Genomic DNA, 21830 nt, shown 5'->3' with positions numbered 1-21830 from the left:
ATGTAGTTCTCTATTTGGGGAAAAAATAAAAAGTACAATGTGAGCCATAGCTAAGTACCCTAAATACTTAAGATTCATTTCTCTGTGCCGTCACCTAACTTGTGATGAACCATATCTAAAGCTAGAACTCTAAAATATCACCTTATATATGATAGTCTTTTAGACAGATGGATAAATTAAAAGGACAAGGTGAAGACTGCCAATTAAACCATTACTATTAGCTAAGGGGAAAGTTTTAACTAGAACAGGTAGAGCCTCCTGACAGTATTATGGCAACCGCAGCATTTTCTACTAAAACTTTGAGATGGGGTTTGTAGGTAGGTATTTGTGCACCATGCTGCCCGACTGTAATAACCTGCTTTAACTGGCATCAGGAAATACGACTTGTTTCCTTTTGGAAGAGTATTCATAAATACTGTAGACAATGCTAAATTTCCAGTTTTAAAGACAAAGAGCTAGAGATCTTTTCTAGCACACAAGGTACTGTGTACAATCCACCAATACCACTTTCAAAGTATTTTACATTTCCATAAAACTTAAAAGCACTAGACAACTGTAATGACACTATTTTTAAACAATCACTTGATTTATTTTTTAGTTGTTTTTTTTTTTATAAGCCAATCACTTCTGACATGGATTAAAAACATGAAAATAGAAACATGGAGGATAAGGGATTTTATTAAAGATTTTACATCAAACATGATCAAGTACTGTTTTCTTGGAATTACTTGGAACCAAGATGCTAAGTGTGACAATCCCTTCCCATCTCAGAAGAGTAGTGGTTACACACTTGCCTAACATATGTACACTCTTGTTTTACTCCCAAGTAATGCAAGCAAAACCCAAAAATAAGTAAAACCTAGAAGTGCTATCTTCAAAGACTCAGGATAAAGCAAAAGGTAAGGGGAGCGAAACTAGTGATTTCTTTCACCTAGCCGCCCCATGATGCATCAGAATTAAGCACTGTCTTAACAGCAAACAGTATCCCAAACTCCAAAGGCCTCCACGCCCCCTACACTGTTCTCATCGACTGAAGGGCATAAAATGCTAGCTTTCAAGTTACAGCCACTGCCTGGAAAATTATTTTATGGGAGTACTGTTTTTCTTAGTCACCATGAAAGTTCATTTTTAAAAGTATAAATTACTGTTTTTCAGAATCAATAACCAGTGAAAACTTAAGAGCATATCCCATAACAAAGACAACAAAAAAACAAAGGGAAACAGACCTACTGAAACATCATTTCCTACAACAGGTGGGGGCCCAGAGGCTGAATGTGTGCCTCACGCTTGCCAGGCTCTCAGTTCAGAAGAAATATATTCTAAAGAAATTCATACTGTTTAAACTGGAGCTGGCCATGGTCACACAAGCTTCAAGTCCCACACTCTCAGCAAGCTAAAGTAGTAGATTCACTTGAATTCACAATTCAACCCCAACATGGATGACACAGGTACCCCTATTCCAAAACTAAGAAAGCAAGATATCATACTTTTTGAGGTTTTAGTTATTCCTCTAAAACATACATCTTCCTTGTTCCTGCAAATACAAATCATTTTTAAAAAGGTTATAAATGGAAAGCATGTTTTGTTGATTTGTTTTGAAAAGGGCATAAATGGAAAGCATGTTTTGTTGATTTGTTTGGGTTTCTTGGGTTTTGAAGACAGGGTTCCCTACTTCTATGACCCGGCTGCCCTCCTGACTTGGTCTCTCTCGCCGGGACACTGTTGGGTTGGTACCATGCACCACTTCATCTTACTTCTACCTGAAATTTTTCCTTTATACAATTACATTTTTTTGCCTCAAACTGATCAAGTATATTAGACTCATAACCTAAAAACTGTAAAACATTAAGGGAAAATTCTTTCTTAAAACACGGTATTAAAATACAATTTTAAAAGAATACAGAAAAAAACTTTTTCTTCCTAGAAAGGAGACAAGATAAAAGGCCACAGCACTGTCAGACTAAAGTCCTGATCAATCTAATAAATGTAGCAAAAAGATCATGTCCCACAGCCCTGGTAAGATATTTTATCAGGCATCTGTCACAAAAAAACATTAGAAATATCCCTCAAATTCAACTGCTTTTGTACAATCAGTATAATCTGACTTTGTGATAGTAGCTGAAAAGCTGACCTACAAGAGGAATTAATTTAATTTGTCACTGTTATTAAAATAGTTTTGATGAGCCAGGCAGTAGAGGTACACACCTTTAATCCCAGCACACAGGAGGTAGAGGTAAGTAGGTCTCTAAATTCAAGGCCAGCCTGGACTATTGAGTGATTTCCAGAACAGCCAAGGCTACACAGAGAAACACTGCCTCAAAAAAACAAAACAAAACAAAAAGTGTTTTGATGAACACTTTATAGTTCCTTCCTGAATTATTTAAATAGTTAGCTCTTATTCATTTGCATTACTCTCCAGAATACTTTTAAGTGAGCAAAGTTGTGGACAATTTTAGACACAGAATTATTTGCAAAAAGAACTTCTGTACTAAGGGCTTGGGAAAAATAGTATTAACTAGGGTTATGACAAATATTACTATCACAATGTTAACAGCACTATCTCTCTAAACTGCAAAGATGATGGACCAAGCACATTCTTAAAAATCAAAAAAAAAAATTAATGGGAATTAAGTGTAAATAATTTCTAGTCTGCTAGGTTCCTAGTACCTGGATGACAGCTCCATGTTCATTATTTTATCCATATTGGAAAGGCAGACGTTACAAAGCTCTGTAAGGATACGCCAGAGTGAGCTGTGATGACTCAGCACTGAAAACACTGTGTCACCACTCCCATTCACACTCATCTTTCTGAGACACCACCCACGCTTCCATTCGCCCTTTCTCATTTAGACACATGGGATATAGCACGAGAAAATCTCAACTACCAGAGACGAGTAATGAAGTTCAACATCAAACATCAAGTCTCCTTAGCTTGAGTTAAGAAATGTATGTTAAATCTAAACTAAAGTGTTAACTTCATCTGTAATAAAAGCATTAAGTATAGACATCTATTAACAAATACTGAACCCCTGGGAAGTGATAAGCAAGGCAGAACTCATGGTTACCATGGTTACACATACTCTTTGTTGTGTTTCAGTGCCACATGATCTGATTCAAAGTAATAAACATCAGGGTCATCATCTTCCTCTTCGGCAGTGTGCTGACTGGCACTCTCTTTGGCAGATGGCAAATGTCCAATATTCACTCTGGCCTCTGAGGGTGACTTACTTAGTCCTTCACTTCCATAGTTTTCAGAGTCACAACACAGAACCTTTTCATCTTGAGAAATCTCGACAGGATTTGTGGGAGACTCACTTACATTATCACTAACGGTTGTGTTTGTTTCATTGGGGCTGAGGTTGTTCTCCTCCAATTGTCCGTTTTCTCTGTAAGGAGATGTGTTTTTAGTGGGACTACCTCTGGTCAGGGCTGCCCTTCGAGGTGAAGTTCTCAGGGTGTATCGATGTTCCTGAGGTTCTGATAAAGATGTCATCTGAGCTGAAACACAGTCTAGGATAGAGGACAGCTCTGGCTCTCCAGAGACTGGCATGCGTTCAGAACCCGTGTCCAGAGGGTTACTGCTGTTCTCATTACACTGCTCTTTGGAGGCACTGCTATCTCCCACCACATCTACTTCTTCCTCAGAATCTCTTAAGGATGACTGAATTTCAGAAACAGGGCCTGAAGCTGACTCAACAGTCAGCTGGTTTCGTCGTTCCACAGGTAGGCAGGCAGTTACTAGTTTGTGGTCCTCCAACTTGACCTGCACATCAGACTTTGTGCAAGGCACGAAATGGTCTACACAACTGTCCTCCTTCCTACTACCACAGAACACTGAGGTCTGGGTTTCCGAATCCCCATCTCCAACTACTGATTCTTCCTGCAGCACACAGGAACCAGGGTTATTTTGTTTAGTGTTCCCGTCAGGCTGACAATCATCACAGTTTATAACAGCTGAGTCACTGTCATCAACACCATTGACAGTCAAATAGCCTGTGATTTCTTCTACTACTGCAGCATTAAGTGGCCCTGACTCACTGACATTCACCTTTTTAACTTCCCTTTTCTCACAATCATCCAATATAAGACATCGACAAGCTCGTTTAGCCCCTTGAAAGTCTGCATCATGGTCCACTACTGTCCTCCTGTGTTCTACTGGCTCCTTGTCTGGTTTTACAGGCGAATCTTCTTCTGAACTATTTGTGGCTTCAGCTCTAAGACAGCGTTTAATGTTCTTAAAGACTGGCGGTGCTGGCTCTGTCTGCCTTCTCTCACAACTCTCTAGGGCCTGCCTTTCTAGGTCATCCTTTTCCGAAGAAGAAAGTCTTCTTTTCCTAGGGCTTACCCATGATTCTCGAGCACTCTGCTGTTTTACATCAGAAGTTCTTCCATTATTATTTCCTTTCTGAATTGGCACAGGCTCTGGTCTCTTCTTTGGTGATCTTGATCGTACTTGAGAATGAGAAGAGACTTCTTCTGGGTGAGCAATGCTACGATTCCTTAAGGTTCTACCACAAAAAGATTCATCCAAGCCGTTTAACCCCACTGTTGATCTTGTAACACGAGTAGATCGGGAAGCAGCCATACTATGGCAAGTCCCTACCATACGGTCATCATGATCCACTCATTGGGAAACCTTCAAAAATGTAAACAAAATAATGAGAAAAAGGTAATAATTAATATATCTAAAACAAAAGCATAAAGTTGTAACTTTTTATCCAAGTATAGCCATTATCAATAAATAATGGGACAAAAGTTATTTTATTAAAGTTTCCAATAATGATGTTAGTAACAGCTACCAGACACCATTTAGCATGTTCTGGGCTCCATGCGTATGCTTAACATATCTTTACTCCACACCATTTAGCATGTTCTGGACTCCATGCGTATGTTTAACATATCTTTACTCCCTGAAGTCTCACAACTCAGACAGGTCTACTGTACCTAAGTTACAATGGAGGAGACTGAGGCACAGTCTACTGACAGACATACAGCCAGCTCAGACAGAACTCTGAAGACACGTTCACTGTTTCTCTGCCTCTCAGAATAGCACAAAGTACCCAGAAGTGATCAAACTAAACATAACTGTGTCATTCTGGTTATTAAAGTAATACTCTCAAAGTTACAGACCAGTTATCTTACAGAAGCCATTCTAATCAGTCTTAAGGTTTCTACTAAAATCATTCCTCTCAGTGCCTTAATAATAGGAGATCGTAGGGGACTCTGGAATATTGCTATGGAGTTTTTACAAGGATATAGTAGACAGAAGTCACAGCAGTAGTCTGCACTGCCTAGCACCACAGCAGAGCAAAGCTTCTATCTCTACATAAAGGCTTGTCACTACTTGAAGGTATCCTGAGGACAGAAAGCAGTAGCCGTCCTGGAAAGGAAATAGTCATTTCAGAAATAGGGAATATTATTTCATACATAACACATTTGTGTGTATTTTTACACATACATGCACAGACACTTTCTTTCTTTAAATTTCTGTGTATAGTGCAGGATAGCTTTAACTCACTGTTTGGGAGATAGATAAATGGGTTTTCTAGTAAGGACGCTTGACTTTCTAAGAGAAAATAAGAAGGCTGCTGGAGTAAGCCCTCACTGGTCCACTAGTAAACTCTGAAAGAGCTGATGATATTTCCAGAACCTCCATGATATCAAGAAGAACAGAGGCATCATTAATGTTCCAAGTCTCTATTCCCCACCCATTTGGTTTTCTTAGATATTTTGCCACTTCTTTGCTGAATTTCAAGTGGGGTACAGAATGGTTAAACAATAATAATGGCTGTAATGTAACTTCACCATGCCCCTCACATAGAATCCTTCTAATGCCACTAATCTCCACGTGCAAATCAAGTACATTCCCTTCTAGGCCTCAACTACAATTACCTAACACTAGAGAAGGTGGAACTACAGATGATCCTCAACATGTTACACAAGAATCCACTAAGGAAAGCACTTCCCTGTTCCTGCTGCTGACCTGTTGACAATGAGTTAAGGAAGTACTCTGTGAAATATGTTAAGTTGGTTGAATTTAGCTTCATTTCAAAGCAGGGCTATTTTAAAATCTGTAACTACAGCACATTTACTTGTTCTAGAGAATCTCATGGAAATCAAGTTAACAGTAAGTATGGTACCATCAGGAAACAGAGTGCCTCACATGAGCTTCACTATCTGAACACTCACAGCAGGAACGTGACTAATTTATCTTTCTAACATCTTGTCATCAAGAGGTGAGTCCTACTTTACTCACAGGTAATATATACTGATATCAATTTATACTTTAAATTACAGTAAATGCAAATTAAGCTTTAAATGTGTAAAAGAACACAAACATTTTTGAAAGCAATTTATTTATTTGATGTACCGAAATGTAGAGGCCCTGAATGTTGACAGTTATATACTAAATATCTATGTATATATGAACCTAAAACTAAAATTAACTTTATAAACAAACTATAAAATAAAATACAAATTTAATGATCCTTATAATTTGTGGTTGAAAAATAATACTGGAAACTCACTGAATTTTGTTTTATAATGATGCCAATTAAAGGCATATGAATCTCTTCTATGATTTCAGTTAACTGGTTTTCCATAATCATTCTTTTCTTTTGACATTGATCTGGAAATCTGAACAAGGAGCAATCTCTTTCTCTGGAATCAACTTCCAGAAAAGAGACTATTAAATCAGATATGTCACTAATACTGGGAACTAAAAAATATATATGCATATATACACATGTGTATGTACACACAAATATGAATACAAATCTCTATCAAATACCACCTATGAATATCTACACTTTTCTTCATGATTTCAGTTATAAAATAAAACACCGATTAGTGTCAAAGATTAAGCCCTTTCCATATTTTTGTTCCCTAAAAGGGTTTTAGTTCTTTCCGACAATTAAATAAAGCCTGCGGTTATCAAGAAGCTGTCTTACCAATAAACTGTAAAAATGCTAGAATAAACAAACATTTTGGAGACCAACAAGAAGAGTTTATTTTACAGCAAGTATTACCTGGTACTGAGTCCACATTAGAAGCATGTCATGAAGCTTGCTACAAACCCAGACCTGGGTTTGACACTTAGAACAGAAAGGGGGAAAGGGAAGAAGACAGAAACCTGTAGAACGTCACGCCTCCAGCCAACTCATACATGCTGGGTGTGAGAGACACTGAGGTCAATGCCTTGAGGCAGTATTCTAACATATAACTCAATTATCAGGCTGCAAGCCCAATGAGACATACAATTCTCATTTATATTTTACTAGATAGCAATGATTTAAACAAAACATTAACTAAAAATAAGGCCATGATCACTTTGGCTAAAGAAGCATCAAACAACAGATTGTAAAATTATCTTGGATTGAATTAACATTATATACACTTTATCTAAGTATGACTACATTATTCCAACCAAATTTCAACTATTTTGCTAAGCTTGTTTATTTAGCAAAGTAGTACAGACTAAAGCTGTAATTTTCCTTATTCTAGCTAAATACAGTCACTAAAGAATCTGGTGAAGAGGTTTGGGTGTATAATTATATTCTAGTCAAATATGAAGTAGTTAAGGAACTAGAAGTGAACCCATTTGCCAGCTAGCTCAAGAACACCCTTACTAATAAACTAAAATAGGAGACAGCTGGTGAAAGCCTTAGCCACACACACTTGGTAATAGAAATTATATTACAATAGTTTTCGAATTAAGGGAAACCCTGAATCAAACCATGAGTTAACACTTTCATGTGGGCAAAACCCAACTAGTAATAAAACCACAATCGACCCTGTGTGGCCCAGCTAACCAGTGAGCTGCAGAATTCTGCAGAGGAGTGTGGTTCTTTACTGGAACAGCACTTTGTCCTGTGTTCCCCCATTTTTCTAAGTCCTTAACTACTGAAGAGACTGAAAAGGGCCAGCCAACCCAAACTCTTAGCCTGTCCACACTGAGTCCCAAACCTCCCCTAAATCCACACATCCTCGTATCTGACTTCCACTAAACCACCTTTCCCCCAAATTGAATCTACTTTTATAAAGACTATTAAATTCTAAAACATGGTTAGCTCTTTTGGATCATAAACCTCTAGTCCCCGTGACTGTACCTACACATAACTGGGTCAGAACCAAAAGAAACAGGACAGACTAAACAAGATTATCATTATCATCATCATCATTATTTTGGATTTTTAAGACAGGGCCTCACTATGTAGCCCTGGCTGTCCTGGAACTAAGTAGGCCAGGCTGGCCTCACACTTAGAGAGATCTGCCTGCCTCTGCCTCTCCTGAGCGGCATGCACCACCATGCACAGTCAACACCAATATGATTATCATATTATTTACTTTTATTGAGTGAACAACTTAGAGAAAACTGGTCACTATACCTGTGCATTTTCAGGTACAAAAGCCAAAGGAAAAAATGAGGAAGAGTGAGAAGTACTGCCACTCTGACTTCCTGCCCGTCTCCAGCACAGGCTGTGCTCAGGCACTGCTTCTCACACGTCTGCTGTGGGGTCTGAGACAGGATTTTGCTCGTCAGCCCTGGATAGCCTGGAACAGTCTACACTGCCCAGAGTGGCCTTAAACTCTTTTAACAAGACAAGTTATTTCACCTGCACAGTTCTCACTCCAGTGGAGCAAAGCAACGCCTGTGACCCTAGCCACTAAAATTCACTGAAGGTTAGTAACTGCTTTGAAGTTTGGAAATTCTATTACACAGATATATAACTGGATCTCCTTTGTCATCAAGACAGAAACAATAGGTGGTTGACAGGACAGATAGATATATAGGCAGACAGAGTGTCAAAACATTTCACACTGCTCCTTAAATATGTACATCTCAAAAGCAGGCTTACTGGTCACGAATTATTCCAGCAGTCATTTCATTTATCTCTCTCTTTGTTGGGAAATAAAAATGGGAAAATACTTAATCTTCAGTCCTTTCCCTAAAGAAAGACTGACGGAAAGCAACATATCTCCTCCCAGCAAAGTAAAACGGAGCTAAAGGTGTCTTCTCTACTGCAAAACTGAACAACTTACCTGGACAACCAAAGAGCTATCATTGTGGAAATATTATTTCTTTTCTTTATATCCTGAAGGAGATGGAGCTATGATCTACAATTGAGTTTCAGCTTCAGGCTTTCAGACTCTCAGCTTCAGCCTCGGAGAATACTAGAACCTCTTAAACGCCTCTCTTTAAAATAAAATGATAAAAAAAAAAAAGATATTAAATAAGGAGATTAACAACGTACACTACCAATGTGCTCTGACTATAGAAGTACACAGAGGCTGCAGTCTCTTCACAGTAATGATTTGGTGCTTCCTGGTAAGCAACCCCAGGAGGCACTAAGCAAGAGGCAGAACTTGAAGAAACCAACTAAAACAGTGTAACAAATCATTACAGACAACTCAAGTAGTAACGTGATGAAGTATGACTCAGCTCTTTCCTACAATTTACTCTAAGGTTTTCTTTTTCTTTTCCCCTCCTCTTAAAGATGACCTAAAGGATTTCAGAGGATTTCCTAGATTTAGGATTGAGTACAAGAACCAGGACCTAAACCAGTGTTCTCAACCTTCCTAATGCTGTGACCCTTTAATACAGTTCCTCACATTGTGGTGACTCCCAACCATAAAATCATTTCACCACTATCTCATAACTGTAATTTTGCCACTGTTATGAATCGAAATGTGAGTATCTGATATGAAACCCTTATGAAAGGTCATCCAAACCCAAGACCCAAAGGTGGAAAACCACTCAAAAACAACAAAAACCATTAGGCTAACTACAAAGCATGTAGTCTTCTGTATCATACATGGCATACATAATATTCACTAACATGCTCCAAGACTCAGCTACTGAAGGAAGCTTTTGTTACTTTCTGCCAAATGTATTTTCTTTTTTGTTGTTGGGTTTTTTTTGTTTTGTTTTGGAAACAAAGTCTCCCTATGCAGCCCTGGCTGTCCTGGAGTGAACTGTGTAGACAAAACTGACCTCAAACTCAGAGACCTTTCTGCCTCTGCCTCCCAAGTACTGGGATTATAGGCATGTGCCACCACCCCTGGCCATACAGACTATCAACAAGAAGAAAAAAGCAAGAGTTTTCTGAGTTGAATACTCAGTCTGCTATTCTTGACGTATCATATTTAACTGCAGGTTTACTAGTATGCTATGGTGTCTTTTTCAAAGACTATATGCTCTAGCTAATTAGGTTATTAGGAGGGCTCATCTACAAATAACAGTACCAGAAAAAAAAAAAAAAAAAAAAAAGGCAAGCGGATGCTTATGCCTCATCTTGCCACTTACTATTAAACCAGGTACTTTTAAATGGATGCTATTTTCAGTGAAGTATTCTAATTAAGGACTGATACCATTATCAAACCTTGTAAATCAGGGTTCTAGCTAGTAAAAATGAAAAGATTACTGCTAAAGGTGATGTACTTACTGGTCTATGTAATTATAGCCAACAGAATCTTTAAGTATTATAATTATTTAGCACCTGTTATACTTATTTAATGCACATAATAAGCTCTTCATTATTGTAAATGCTATATTTTGTTGGTTTATGTTTGTCTGGTTTGTTGGGGGTGAAGAGGATTGCAGGAATGACATTGTCTCACTATGTAGCCCAGGCTAACCAAACTCACAGAAATCCACTTGCCTCTGACTCCTGAGTGTTGGGATTAATGATGTGAGCCAGCATACCCAGTTTTTCAAGATAGGGTTTCCAGTAGCCCAGACAGCCTCAAACCTCCCTATGTTGCTGAACTTGATTAAAGAGTCCCAAGCACTGGGGTTACAAGTGTACACAAATAACCATGCTTGTTTTGTTGTTGGTTTTCAAACAGGGTCTCTCTACATAGCTCTATTTATCCTGGAATTCACTATGTAGACTTGGCTGGCCCCTAACTCACAAAAGTTCACCTCACAGCTTCGCTGTGCTGGAATTAAAGGCATGCACCATGCCCAGAGCTTCTGTTATATTCAAAGTAGATTTTGTCTTTTCTTCTTAAATCTGCATTCCCATTCTAGTGCCCCACAGAACTGTACATACGCTTATTCCATGGTGTACATAATTACCCTGAAGGTCCTTCGGAAGAACATGCTTCTCAGAGATCAGGTCTGTGAGCTACCAACTACAAATGCAGCCTCTTCTTTTTTTTTTTCTTTTTTCTTTTTTTTTTAAAGACAGGCTGTCCTGGAACTCACTTTGTAGACCAGGCTGGCCTTGAACTCAGAAATCCACCTGCCTCTGCCTACCGAGTGCTGGGATTAAAGGTGTGAACCACTATGCCCAGTGCAACCTCTTCTTTTAAGTCTTTAGAAAACCTGCCTAAATTCAATCATTTCCTGTTTGTTTAAAGCCCTAAATTAACATGACAAGGGGGAACACAGGGAAAACATAATCCTACAGAAAGTAAGCAGTAATTCAGACTCAAACTGAATCCATAACTTCTCTGCCTTCCCTAGAAGTCCATCACAAAGCAAAGCAGGACATGTTCTAGAAAGTGGTGGCCACCATCAGTAGCAGAGGCTCTGTGAATACATGGGACAGCACTCTAAAATCCTGGCCACAGTGCTAGACACTTCTCAGGAGAAGGGTTCACTCTTAGAAGGAAAGCATCACCCATTGTATTTGCCAATTAAGAATATCTGTTACTGCCAATTTCACAAGAGAACCGGTACTTACAGCTGAGCTCTACTAGTATTTTGACAGGCTTCACTGGACATATTTCTTAAAAGTCTGATACATTGAAAAAAAAAAAAAAAAAAAAAAACCAAACCAGCCAATTACTTCTACCTCACTTGGCCTTAGAGAATATCACACTCTTTTCTTACCTTTTGAAGTGTTTCAACTAGTACTTAATTTCCAAGCATCTGTATTTATATGTCATCACGGTTAAAGTCCATGTTACACTGAGACTTCAGGAATTATTTATACAGATGTACTAGCACAACTTGTTATCTGTGAAGGGAAATCACAATATGGTCACTATGGTACTGTTTGTAAATTTGTGCATAACAAAAATAAGACACATAGAGCACATTTCATTCTACTGAGTTTCATAACTTATTTTATGACATAACATGTAACCATGATACACATTATCTTCAACAGAGTGAGGTGATTTGTTAACATTCTTACATGTATGAGAGACACTACCCATGAACACATATTCTCAATTTAAATTTTCTGCAAAGCAAACAGCCTTAGATTGAAGCTGTATCTCATTTACTAAGGTCTACAATCAATCAGATACTAACAAGAAAGAAAGCAGTTTTTGGTGTTTCATGATACTGTTAAGGATCACTGTTAAGGATCAATATGATTTTAGCAAGATGGGTGAGCAAGTAAAAAATAAAGAAAAAAGAGTGAAGTGATGGGGCCTGGAAAATGGTTCTGTTGGTAATGTTTACCACACAGAGGACATAATTCAGATCTGTTCTGGAGAATTTTGGTTTCTTTAAAAACCCAATTGTATTATGTAAGTGTGTGGATTTTTTGTTTTTTTTTTTGTTTTATTTAATCACAGGTGTGGGATATAAGGCTACTTCACAGCAGGTGATTATGATTTGCCTCATGCACTAGCGGGGGCATGATTTTTGCCAGCTGCAGATAGTTTAATTCTGGGGTCTTTAAAATGGCAGAGATCTGAGAGCCTGCAGCTCACTCTACTGCTCTGTGGCTGTTGTTTGACAAGAAGTTGGACTTGCCCCAAGGAACTCAATACCCCTAGTCAGCAGGAAGTAGCTTAAGGAGGACTATGCCCCCTTTCCCTCTAACCTTCTTTCTTTCCTACCTAGTGGGGTGGGGTGGGGGGGTGGAATAGTTTAGAACGGAACAGGGTTTGAAGAGAGGTAGAAGTACAAGACCCCAATAAAGTATACCAAAAAGGAAACCTACACAGATCCCCAGGGTTACTGTAACCCTAAAGCTGAAAGGAGACAGGGAGATTAACATGCCTTGAGGGTCTGCAAGTCTAACAAATTGGCAAGGCTCCAGGTTCAGTGAGTGACTCTACCTCAAAAAAATAAGGTTGAAAAACAACTGAAGACACCTAATCCTGACCCATACAGAAATGTGGAGGGGGTGGCATATCATGAGTTCTAAACATAACCTTAAAATTCTTGATAGGAGCTATACAGGACCTATTCAATCTTGGTATTGTTCAGGCCAATAGTAAAGTACTTATCCACCAAGCATAAGTTCCTAGGTCTGATTTCTAGCATTATACACATATGCAAACACAGCAAACATGCATGTCTGATAAATTATTCTTTCACAGTAATCTTACCATAGATTATACAGGTCTAATCTATCAGAATAAGCAGAAAATTAATGACTCAAAATAAAGTGAAGTTGGATGTATGTTAGCTCCTGAATATAACCGCAACACTCAGGAGTCTAATTACATACATAAATCCTGTCATCCTGGACATAGTGAAATCTTGTCTCAAAATAACAAAAGGGCTGAGGAGATGTGAGGGGCCCTGAGGTCAAACCCCAACACCCCAAGCTTAAAAAAAAACACCTCTCAAACACATTTCTTAAAAATAAAGTCCTTAATGCTGGGCAGTGGTGGCATATGCTTTAATTCCAGCATTCAGGAGGCAGAGGCAGGCAGATTTCTGAGTTTGAGACCAGCTTGGTCTATAGTGAGTTCCAGGACAGCCAGAGCTACACTGAGAAAGTCTTGAAAAACAAACAAATTTTTTTAAACTATAGTTGCTAATCATATAACTAACAGATACATTCCTATGATCAGAAGGATAACCAAAACCAAAACCAAAAAAACTTAAGTCACCAGGTTCAGTTGTGAGCACCTTAAGTTGCTTTTGCTTATGAGACAAAAGGATTGCTTGAATCCTGGCAAATACTGTGTTTCAAAAGCAAAGCCTTAAGTCATTTCACTCACTTTAATGTATGACTTAACGCTTATTTCATATATATCATAGAAAGATGCCACAATGCCTGCCCAATTCCTACACAATAGTAAAGTAAAAAGCTACATAGAAAAACGTAGGTAACTATATACCTATATGGTGGATAAAAGAACTGTCAAACCAAGTGTGTGGCACACCCCTGTAATCTTAGCACTTGAGGCAGATGGGAGGAGGATAAGAAGTTCAAGGTCATCCTCAGCCATAGCTAGTACTCTGAGCTCCATGAGATCTTGTCTTTAAAACAAGAGAAAATTAATGTAAGTAAGCCAAATAATTTCCTAAAAAATAAGGTAATTCAACTGATCCAAATGCTCATACCATCTTTGAGATTCTCTTTGTTTATTCACATGCATCTCAAAGTTGGGCATTACACACAGACACACACACACACACACACACACACACACAAAATTGCTATATTACCTTCAGAAGCAAATAAAATTGAGTTACAACAAATACAACATTTTCATTTGAATTCTTTTATTTTAGTAACTACATCTTCTAGGTGCTTAAAAACAGCTATTTGTTTCCCAAATGCACAAAATAGAAACAAGTCTTATTTTATTCCACCCCTGCTACAAAGCTTTGGTTGTTTTTCTGTACTAATAAAATTCATGGGCTATTCAAGCATTCAACAGCAAATCTGAAAACTAATCTTCATTGCAAAGAATTCTCTTCTCTGCTACTTGCCACTGAACACTAGGCTACTGTGCTCACTGGATTATAGGACCTCAGATTCATGACACATGAGAGCCCTTCAGAAAGACTACAGCAACTTTCCCTACAAAATATCAGCTCTGGTCATAAAGCGAGGGGATAAGCACAAATACTACTAAGAATTAATTACAAGATCCAGCCTAAACTAACGTGAGTTGCAAGATCCTACAATATTCTGTATTATTAAAGGCTTGGGGGGAAAAAAAAAATCAAATAAAATGCCATATAATAGACTCTTTTTAATACATGATTCTCTATTTGTTCTAAGTAAAAATACTAAGTATGTGTGTTGTATAACATGATTTTTTTAAGTCTATTGTAAAAAGCATTAAAATAATGATCGAAGATATAAGTACTTTTCCTAGGCATGCTGTCAGTTACTTCCTTTAAAAAAAAAAAAAAATAAGAAAATTACTATTTGGTATAAAGCATGACAAAAACCAAAAACAAACAAAACCCTATTCTCCCAGTCCCCTGGAATGTTCAAAGGCACAAGTTAAGGCCTTCTACAGGTCCAGAAATATGGCTCAACGAGAGAGAGAGAGAGAGAGAGAGAGAGAGAGAGAGAGAGAGAGAGAGAGAGAGAACAAACAGATTTGGTAGCAAATGGATGTTTGATTTTCTGTCACTGGTAGTCACTTTGCCTACATTCATGTCTTCATCTGTAAGACTGGACATCCCATTTGCCTCTACCTCAGAGAACTACTGAGAGATTTTACCTGTGGAGTACTTTTGTGTATCTGCTTCTATTCTAGACTCAAATCCATCAAAAAACCACAGATTCAGTGTATCTAGACATCAGTATATGAAGTTTCATTTCACTTCTGCACAGCTCAAGGCAGGGCTGCTACTGGAATGGCGGCCATACTTTACATTAGCTTCTTCTAAAACTTCAGTGTTCATAAGCGTCCAACTAAGCATGCGCTAGAAGACTATTTTCTAAACTACATTTATAGAAATTCATGAAAGAAAGGAAACAACAAAAATCTTAATTTTATCAAATACTTAGAGGATTCAGACATAAAAAGCCACAATCCATCCTTTTAAAAATCTCTACACTATCTTCTTCCTCCTATATAGTTCTCAAATTGTTTCCCACTTGTGTGATACAGTCACCCATGACCATTTTCATCTAGAGGCCTTCAACATCAATCACATGGTGGTTAGTGTTAACTGTGAATTTCATCAATTCTAGAACCATCTGGGAGGTAGGACTGAGATGTCTGTGGAGGTCAGTCATGGTGTTAAATGAAGTGGGAAGATTTGCCTCTGCAGATGGAGTACTGCTTGGCTGTAATAGAGAAAGCAAGCTGAGCAACAGCATACATGCATTCACTGCAGACAACATGTCACCAGTTGCTTCAAACTCCCGATGCCTTAACTTCTCCACTATGATGGATTTCTAACCTAGAATTGTGAGCTAAAATAAGCCATTTCTCCCTAAAGTTGCTTTAGTCAGAGCCTTTTACCAAAGCAACAGGAAAATTAAGACAACTGCTTTAAATCTTGTCCCTTTAAACGTAGTCTAAAAAAAAAAAAACATGAAATACATATTTGTCTACTTCACTCTCCTAAAACTGTATGCTAATTTATTTTATTGTATTATGTATATGTGTAAGTGTTAGTATGGATACAATAAGAGCATGTGATTTCAGGTGCCCATGTAGACCAGAAGTTTGAGAGTCCCTAAACACTGGAGTTATTGCAAAAAAAACAAAAAATAAAATAACAGAATTCAGAAGTAGGCTAGAGGGGGTTTGGCCATCTCTCTCACTCACCTCTGGTCACAGAGTAAATAGAGTAAAAATTGGCTGTTACCTGAAACTAAATTTTCTATTTAAATTGGTCAAATAAACTAAAAATCTGACTTTTAAAAAGTATGGAAATTATTTTACACTTTACAAACAAGACAGATACTGAAGGACAGTGGTCAGTAAACAAAACTAACAATGCCTACATGTGCCCTGGCCCCTGTTGAAGCAGGTAGTGACAGCAAGTACAATGGCTTTCCAGAGTTAAGAGTTTGGTGAGGCTGTGCTAGCTGGAGCCCCCAAAATAAAGCACCGGAGCAGATAACAATACAAAATGGGGAACAAGAGTGTGGAAAATCTACTAAGGTCTTCTTTCCACCTTGGGCTGAGAATAGTGCTAATCAGAAACTTCCCAGTGGAAGGCCTCATCTATTAGAAGTTCTTCTTGGGGCAAGGTATGCACACAGAATGAACACTTTCCCATGCCACATCAAAGGCTAGACAGGGAAGGGAGAGTGAGAGACTGAGGCCTCATCTATGCATTAAGACCAGGTCTCTTCTCCCAAACCCCACTCCTTACTTTTACATGAAGAGTTGGACTTGAAAGTCAAACCCAAATTATGATCTTTACATCTGGACCACAAACAGCAGTATACTCCTCTTCTCTCCCTTTGTGGCAGAAAAACGGTACATGGCAAGTACTGACAACTAACTTGGACTAAGAGGAAAGTAAAACACCCTAGTTGGGCAGGCAGTGAGAGACGGCAATATTCTCAACTTCAGAGTACTACAACCTTATTTTTAAGCTTCTGGAAGCCCTACATTTTTTTCACCTTTGGAATAAAGATTAGTTTTTTAAACATACCTATAAAACATACTAAGAAAATGAACAAATCAATCATGAATATTGGTGTTCCCTCTTAAATCTATCTCATTTTCTGCCATTTCTACTTCCTAAAAGTAACTACTAGACATTTAACATCAAATTGGTTTTTGTCAAATTTTGAATTTTACATAAGGTTATGTATCACAAATATCAACATATTTTAATAGGGATGGAAATTGTACCTAATTGCAGTCTAAATCTCTCCAGTAGTTAGCTGTCAGTTTGCTTCTGTTACTGTAATAAAATATCCTGACAAAATAAACTGGGAGGGGAGGGGGTGTGCAGAGGGGAGAGGTTTGCTTTAACTCCTAATCCCAGGTTGCAGTCCATCACAGTGGCAGAAGTCAGAGTAAGAGGAACTTAAAATAGCTAGTCAGATCCAGCCACAAGCAGAGAGAATGAATACATGGATGCTTGCTTATGTCATCTCAATTTCTCTACTCAGACAGCTCAGGACTCCCTACCTAGGGATCCTTTCCAACAGATTTTCTTACAAGACAACTCGCCCCCCGCCCACAGTCATATCCATAAAACAATCTGATCAAGACTATCTCTCATGGACAAACTCTTCTCGGTGGCTCAAGACTGTGCCAAGTTGAAAATTAAAGCAAACCATCCACTAACTAAATCTGGATTAAAAACACAAGCCAGAAGTTTTCAAACACAGCTAAATATCAGAATCATCTAATGAAGAAAAAAAGAGAAGTTTGTGGTCCACAAGTATGGAATTTAATCTAAGTATAATATACTTTTGTAATTTTATAATTTCTTTATTTATATGAAGTACAGGTTTATATAAAGGAAAGTGCACAAAGTCATGTAAGGTGGCACATGCCTACAACCCTGGTCCTGAGTCTCATGCAGAATAAGTTCAAGGCCAGTCTAGGTTATATAATGAGATATTAGAAGTTATTAAGGGTAGTGGGAACAAGCTATAAAATAGGAAAAGGCATTTAAGAATGATGTCAATAAGGTTGAAATCTAGTGGGCAAAGAGTAAAATATCATAAAATAAGGCTTCAATTAGTCAGGCACCAAACTAGAAAAGGCTTTCTAGGCTATGGTAGAAATCTATTCTATATTTGACATGTTTTACTTCTCAAATGTTATTTTGAAGGCTTATTTATTCTACAGAACTTTAAAGAAAGAACACAATCTAACAAATACTTTTCAAAGATTATATTGGCTACTGTATGAATTGGAACTCATGCCTAACAGGAAAGGAATAATACATATAAGAAATAGCAAGTTTAGAAAAAAAATGGCATGATTCAATATATTTTTGGTTATGATTCAATCTATCACTCATTTATATACGTTCAACAAATATTTACTGGGACCAACTGCATTCTCAGCAGTATTTTGGGCTTTGCAAATGTAAAGGGCAAATTTCATGCTTTCACAACACTTATACATCATCTATAAGCAAACATGTTATATATTGTCAGATACTTCTGGTAGATATTGTATATGCTATAATAATCATAAACTAAATAAAAATGTGTTCTTGTTTGAGACAGGACCTCTCTACAAATAACAACAGTGTAGCAAGAAAGACTGAGGAAGAAGAATGTACCAAGGAGGTCCCTTTAACGTTCAACTCAATCTGCAATCACGCAGAGTTTGCTGGGCCACAGTAAGGCTGGCAGATTTCCTCATAAGAGAAGAGCACTGGGAAACTTCTGATCAAGAGAACAGTAACAGGGCTCAACACTTTAAAGTGGCCAATTTGTGATCTGAAAAATGAACTGTACACATCAAAGAGTAGAAAAGGTGGCTTTAGAAGGCCATTATTGCCAGAGGAGAAATAATGGCCAAGTTTTCAGTGGTAGAGGCAAGAAATTACACACTTCAATTTAGAATTCAAAGGCAAGCCTAATAGAACTAAGGCACTGGGTATATTAAGAGCAAATCCAAGACTGTAAACTATCCTGCCTAGGTAGTGAGTATTCAGGGGCTACTCTTACAACTATACCATAATTTCATTACTGAAGGTTCCCCTAGGACTAAATGGCAGCTTTAGTCTTTCCCTCCTGAACTTTAGGTCCATATAGAAAACTATCTGCCAGTATCAATACAAACTCCAAAGTGTATTAAAACTCCAAGTACCACCTTCGTTTCCAGATCTCATACCTATTTGGCATTACAAAGCACCCTCTATTTCAAACTAAGACCCTAGGAAGTGAATGATTTTCTGTACATGTACCGGTACTAACATGCCACAAAGTCTGCTTCCACACGGGTCCCAAGGATTAAAACTAAAATGTCAAACTTGGAGACAGATGCCTTTTGTGGCTAACCCATCTGGCCAGACCAAAGTAACTTTTATAAACTCTCTTTTTTTTCCTGCCACCCAACCTACTCAACACCACACACTCAAGCTAACTTTATACTTGTTAGGTGATGTGCACTTCATCAGGACATGTGTCACAAAGTAAAGTGCTGTTCCAGTTTGAGACAGGGTCTCCTAGGTAACCCAGGCTGTCTGTCCTCAAGCTTACTTTTCTTTACTGGACTCCAGAACAAGAGGGTTACAGGCATGTTCCACCATGCCCAGCTTCTGAAAAAAACAATCAAGTTTCCTTTCCTTCAAAGGTCAGTTCTCCTGAGATAAACCCTCAGGCTATCAATGACTTTGTCACTGTAGTGGCTAGTTTTGTGTCAACTTGGCACAGCTGGAGTTATCACAGAGAAAGGAGCTTCAGTTGAAGAAATGCCTCCGTGAGATCCAGCTGTAAGGCATTTTCTCAATTGGTGATCAAGGGGGGAGAGGTTCCCTTATGGGTGGTGCCATCTCTGGGCGGGTAGTCTTGGGTTCTATAAGAGAGCAGGCTGAGCAAGCCAGGAGAAGCCGGCCAGCAAGGAACATCCCTCCACGGTCTCTGCATCAGCTCCTGCTTTCTGACCTGCTTGAGTTCCAGTCCTGACTTCCTTTGGTGATAAACAGCAATGTGAAAAATGTAAGCAGAATAAACTCTTTCCTCCCCAACTGCTTCTTGGTTATGTTTGTGCAGGAATAGAAACCCTGACTAAGACAGTCACCATCATTTTTTGTATTTCTCAAGTGTCTACAGGTTCCTGGGGGAGGGGTTTATATCTAAACACACTTAGACTGTTAGAATGTGAAGAGTCTTTCACATCCTTTTAACTTTATTAAAAGGATTTATGGCTGTTTCTACCAACATTCATATGAGCCTACACTGGTACGACAGCTTCATATCTCTTCTCCGCAATGGGAAAGCCTGTGTATTAGAGAATCAGCACTTGGGAGCTGAGGCAAAGCCTGTTCTAAGGGTCCTATGTAACCTCTCCAGCTCACCACTGCCAGTTTACCAGCCAACATCTCCAATCTCAAGCAAACTATCCTCAGCTTTCCAGGCTTTTAATATTTCTCACTCCAATTTATCCTGCATGGGTTATTTCTGTCGTTTTCTCTACATAAAATGCCTTACTCTAATCTAAGCAAATCTCATTCTACTTTTTTCTATTTCATAATACCAAATATTACTGTTTCCTGCCAGTTGAGATGCCTTGACAGAAAAAGATGCTTATAAAAAATATATATATAAAAAGAAAAAGAAAAAAGAAAAAGATGCTTGCCTGCATCCCACTTACTGGCAGGAGGAAAACTAGTTGTGCTGTGACTTCTACACACAAACTGTCTCACCCACCACACTCTCACAAAAAATTTTAAATAATTTTTTATTATACATATGTATTCTAGATCTCTGTTAATATACATCACAATTACTATGAGAATTCCTAGTTTACTGCTGAGTCACACTGAGTTAACTTGACTTGGTTCAAGATCAGAGAGCATGTAACCTAAGAGATAACTTCTATGTTGTGGAGCTGGAAACTTCAGTCTGAGTTCACTCAGTCTCTCCAACACCAAGTAAGCAAAGCCCTCTACCACTTACCCACAGGCTTCCCCCCTGGCCTGCCCCAGATGATGTCCTAGCCTTCAATCATACCCATATCACTTTCTCTAGTAAGCTTTCTTAAGGGTTAGGCTTCCTCCCTCACTATAATGCTGCCTTCTCTAGGGTCATGCTATGGTACCTCCTCCTCAGATTCCTTCTAGAAAGCTCTAGGAAAGAAAAAATAGGGCCTCCCATCACCTGAATAGCCCTGTACCAATCAACACATGAACTGCAGCAGCTTACCACGTTAGACGGGGACTGGGAGAGGTCTGTCATCCTAGCACTCCTGGAGCTGAGGGAGGATTTGCGAAGAGTTTGAGGGCAGCCTAGTCTAATGTATAGTGAGAGATCCTGTCTCAAGAGGAGAAAACCCTGGTGAGATGGCTCAGTGAGTAAAGGTGCTTGCCATCAAGCCTGACAACCTGACTTTGATTCTTGGGACATAAATGGTGAAAACAAAGAACATGTACCATAGGCCGGGCGTGGTGGCGCACGCCTTTAATCCCAGCACTCGGGAGGCAGAGGCAGGAGGATTTCTGAGTTCGAGGCCAGCCTGGTCTACAAAGTGAGTTCCAGGACAGCCAAGGCTATACAGAGAAACCCTGTCTC

General features: G+C 38.6%; 1 protein-coding gene across 6 annotated transcripts in view; it reads right to left on the bottom strand.

Moving 5' to 3' along the window:
* Window positions 1-21830, bottom strand: part of Zzz3 (zinc finger ZZ-type containing 3) — a 68110-nt gene that overhangs the window by 30094 nt on the left and 16186 nt on the right. For 4 of the 6 annotated variants that reach the window (XM_021196188.2, XM_021196189.2, XM_029537237.1 and 1 more), the window contains exons 2-4: window positions 11840-11966; window positions 9043-9196; window positions 3081-4636 (exon numbers count right to left, since the gene is read on the bottom strand). In XM_021196188.2, coding sequence (XP_021051847.1) covers window positions 3081-4606 — 1526 coding nt within the window. In that variant the 5' untranslated portion in view covers window positions 4607-4636; window positions 9043-9196; window positions 11840-11966. Of the gene's footprint in view, window positions 1-3080; window positions 4637-9042; window positions 9197-11839; window positions 11967-14037; window positions 14165-21830 lie in introns of those variants that run through there. The other 2 variants (XM_029537238.1, XM_029537240.1) reach the window with 2 other exon arrangements.

The sequence above is a fragment of the Mus pahari genome, chromosome 4 (assembly GCF_900095145.1).
Source record: "Mus pahari chromosome 4, PAHARI_EIJ_v1.1, whole genome shotgun sequence".
Taxonomy (NCBI): domain Eukaryota; kingdom Metazoa; phylum Chordata; class Mammalia; order Rodentia; family Muridae; genus Mus; species Mus pahari.
Note: the sequence above shows the minus strand (reverse complement) of the source record. Positions and strands in the feature narration are given on the sequence as shown.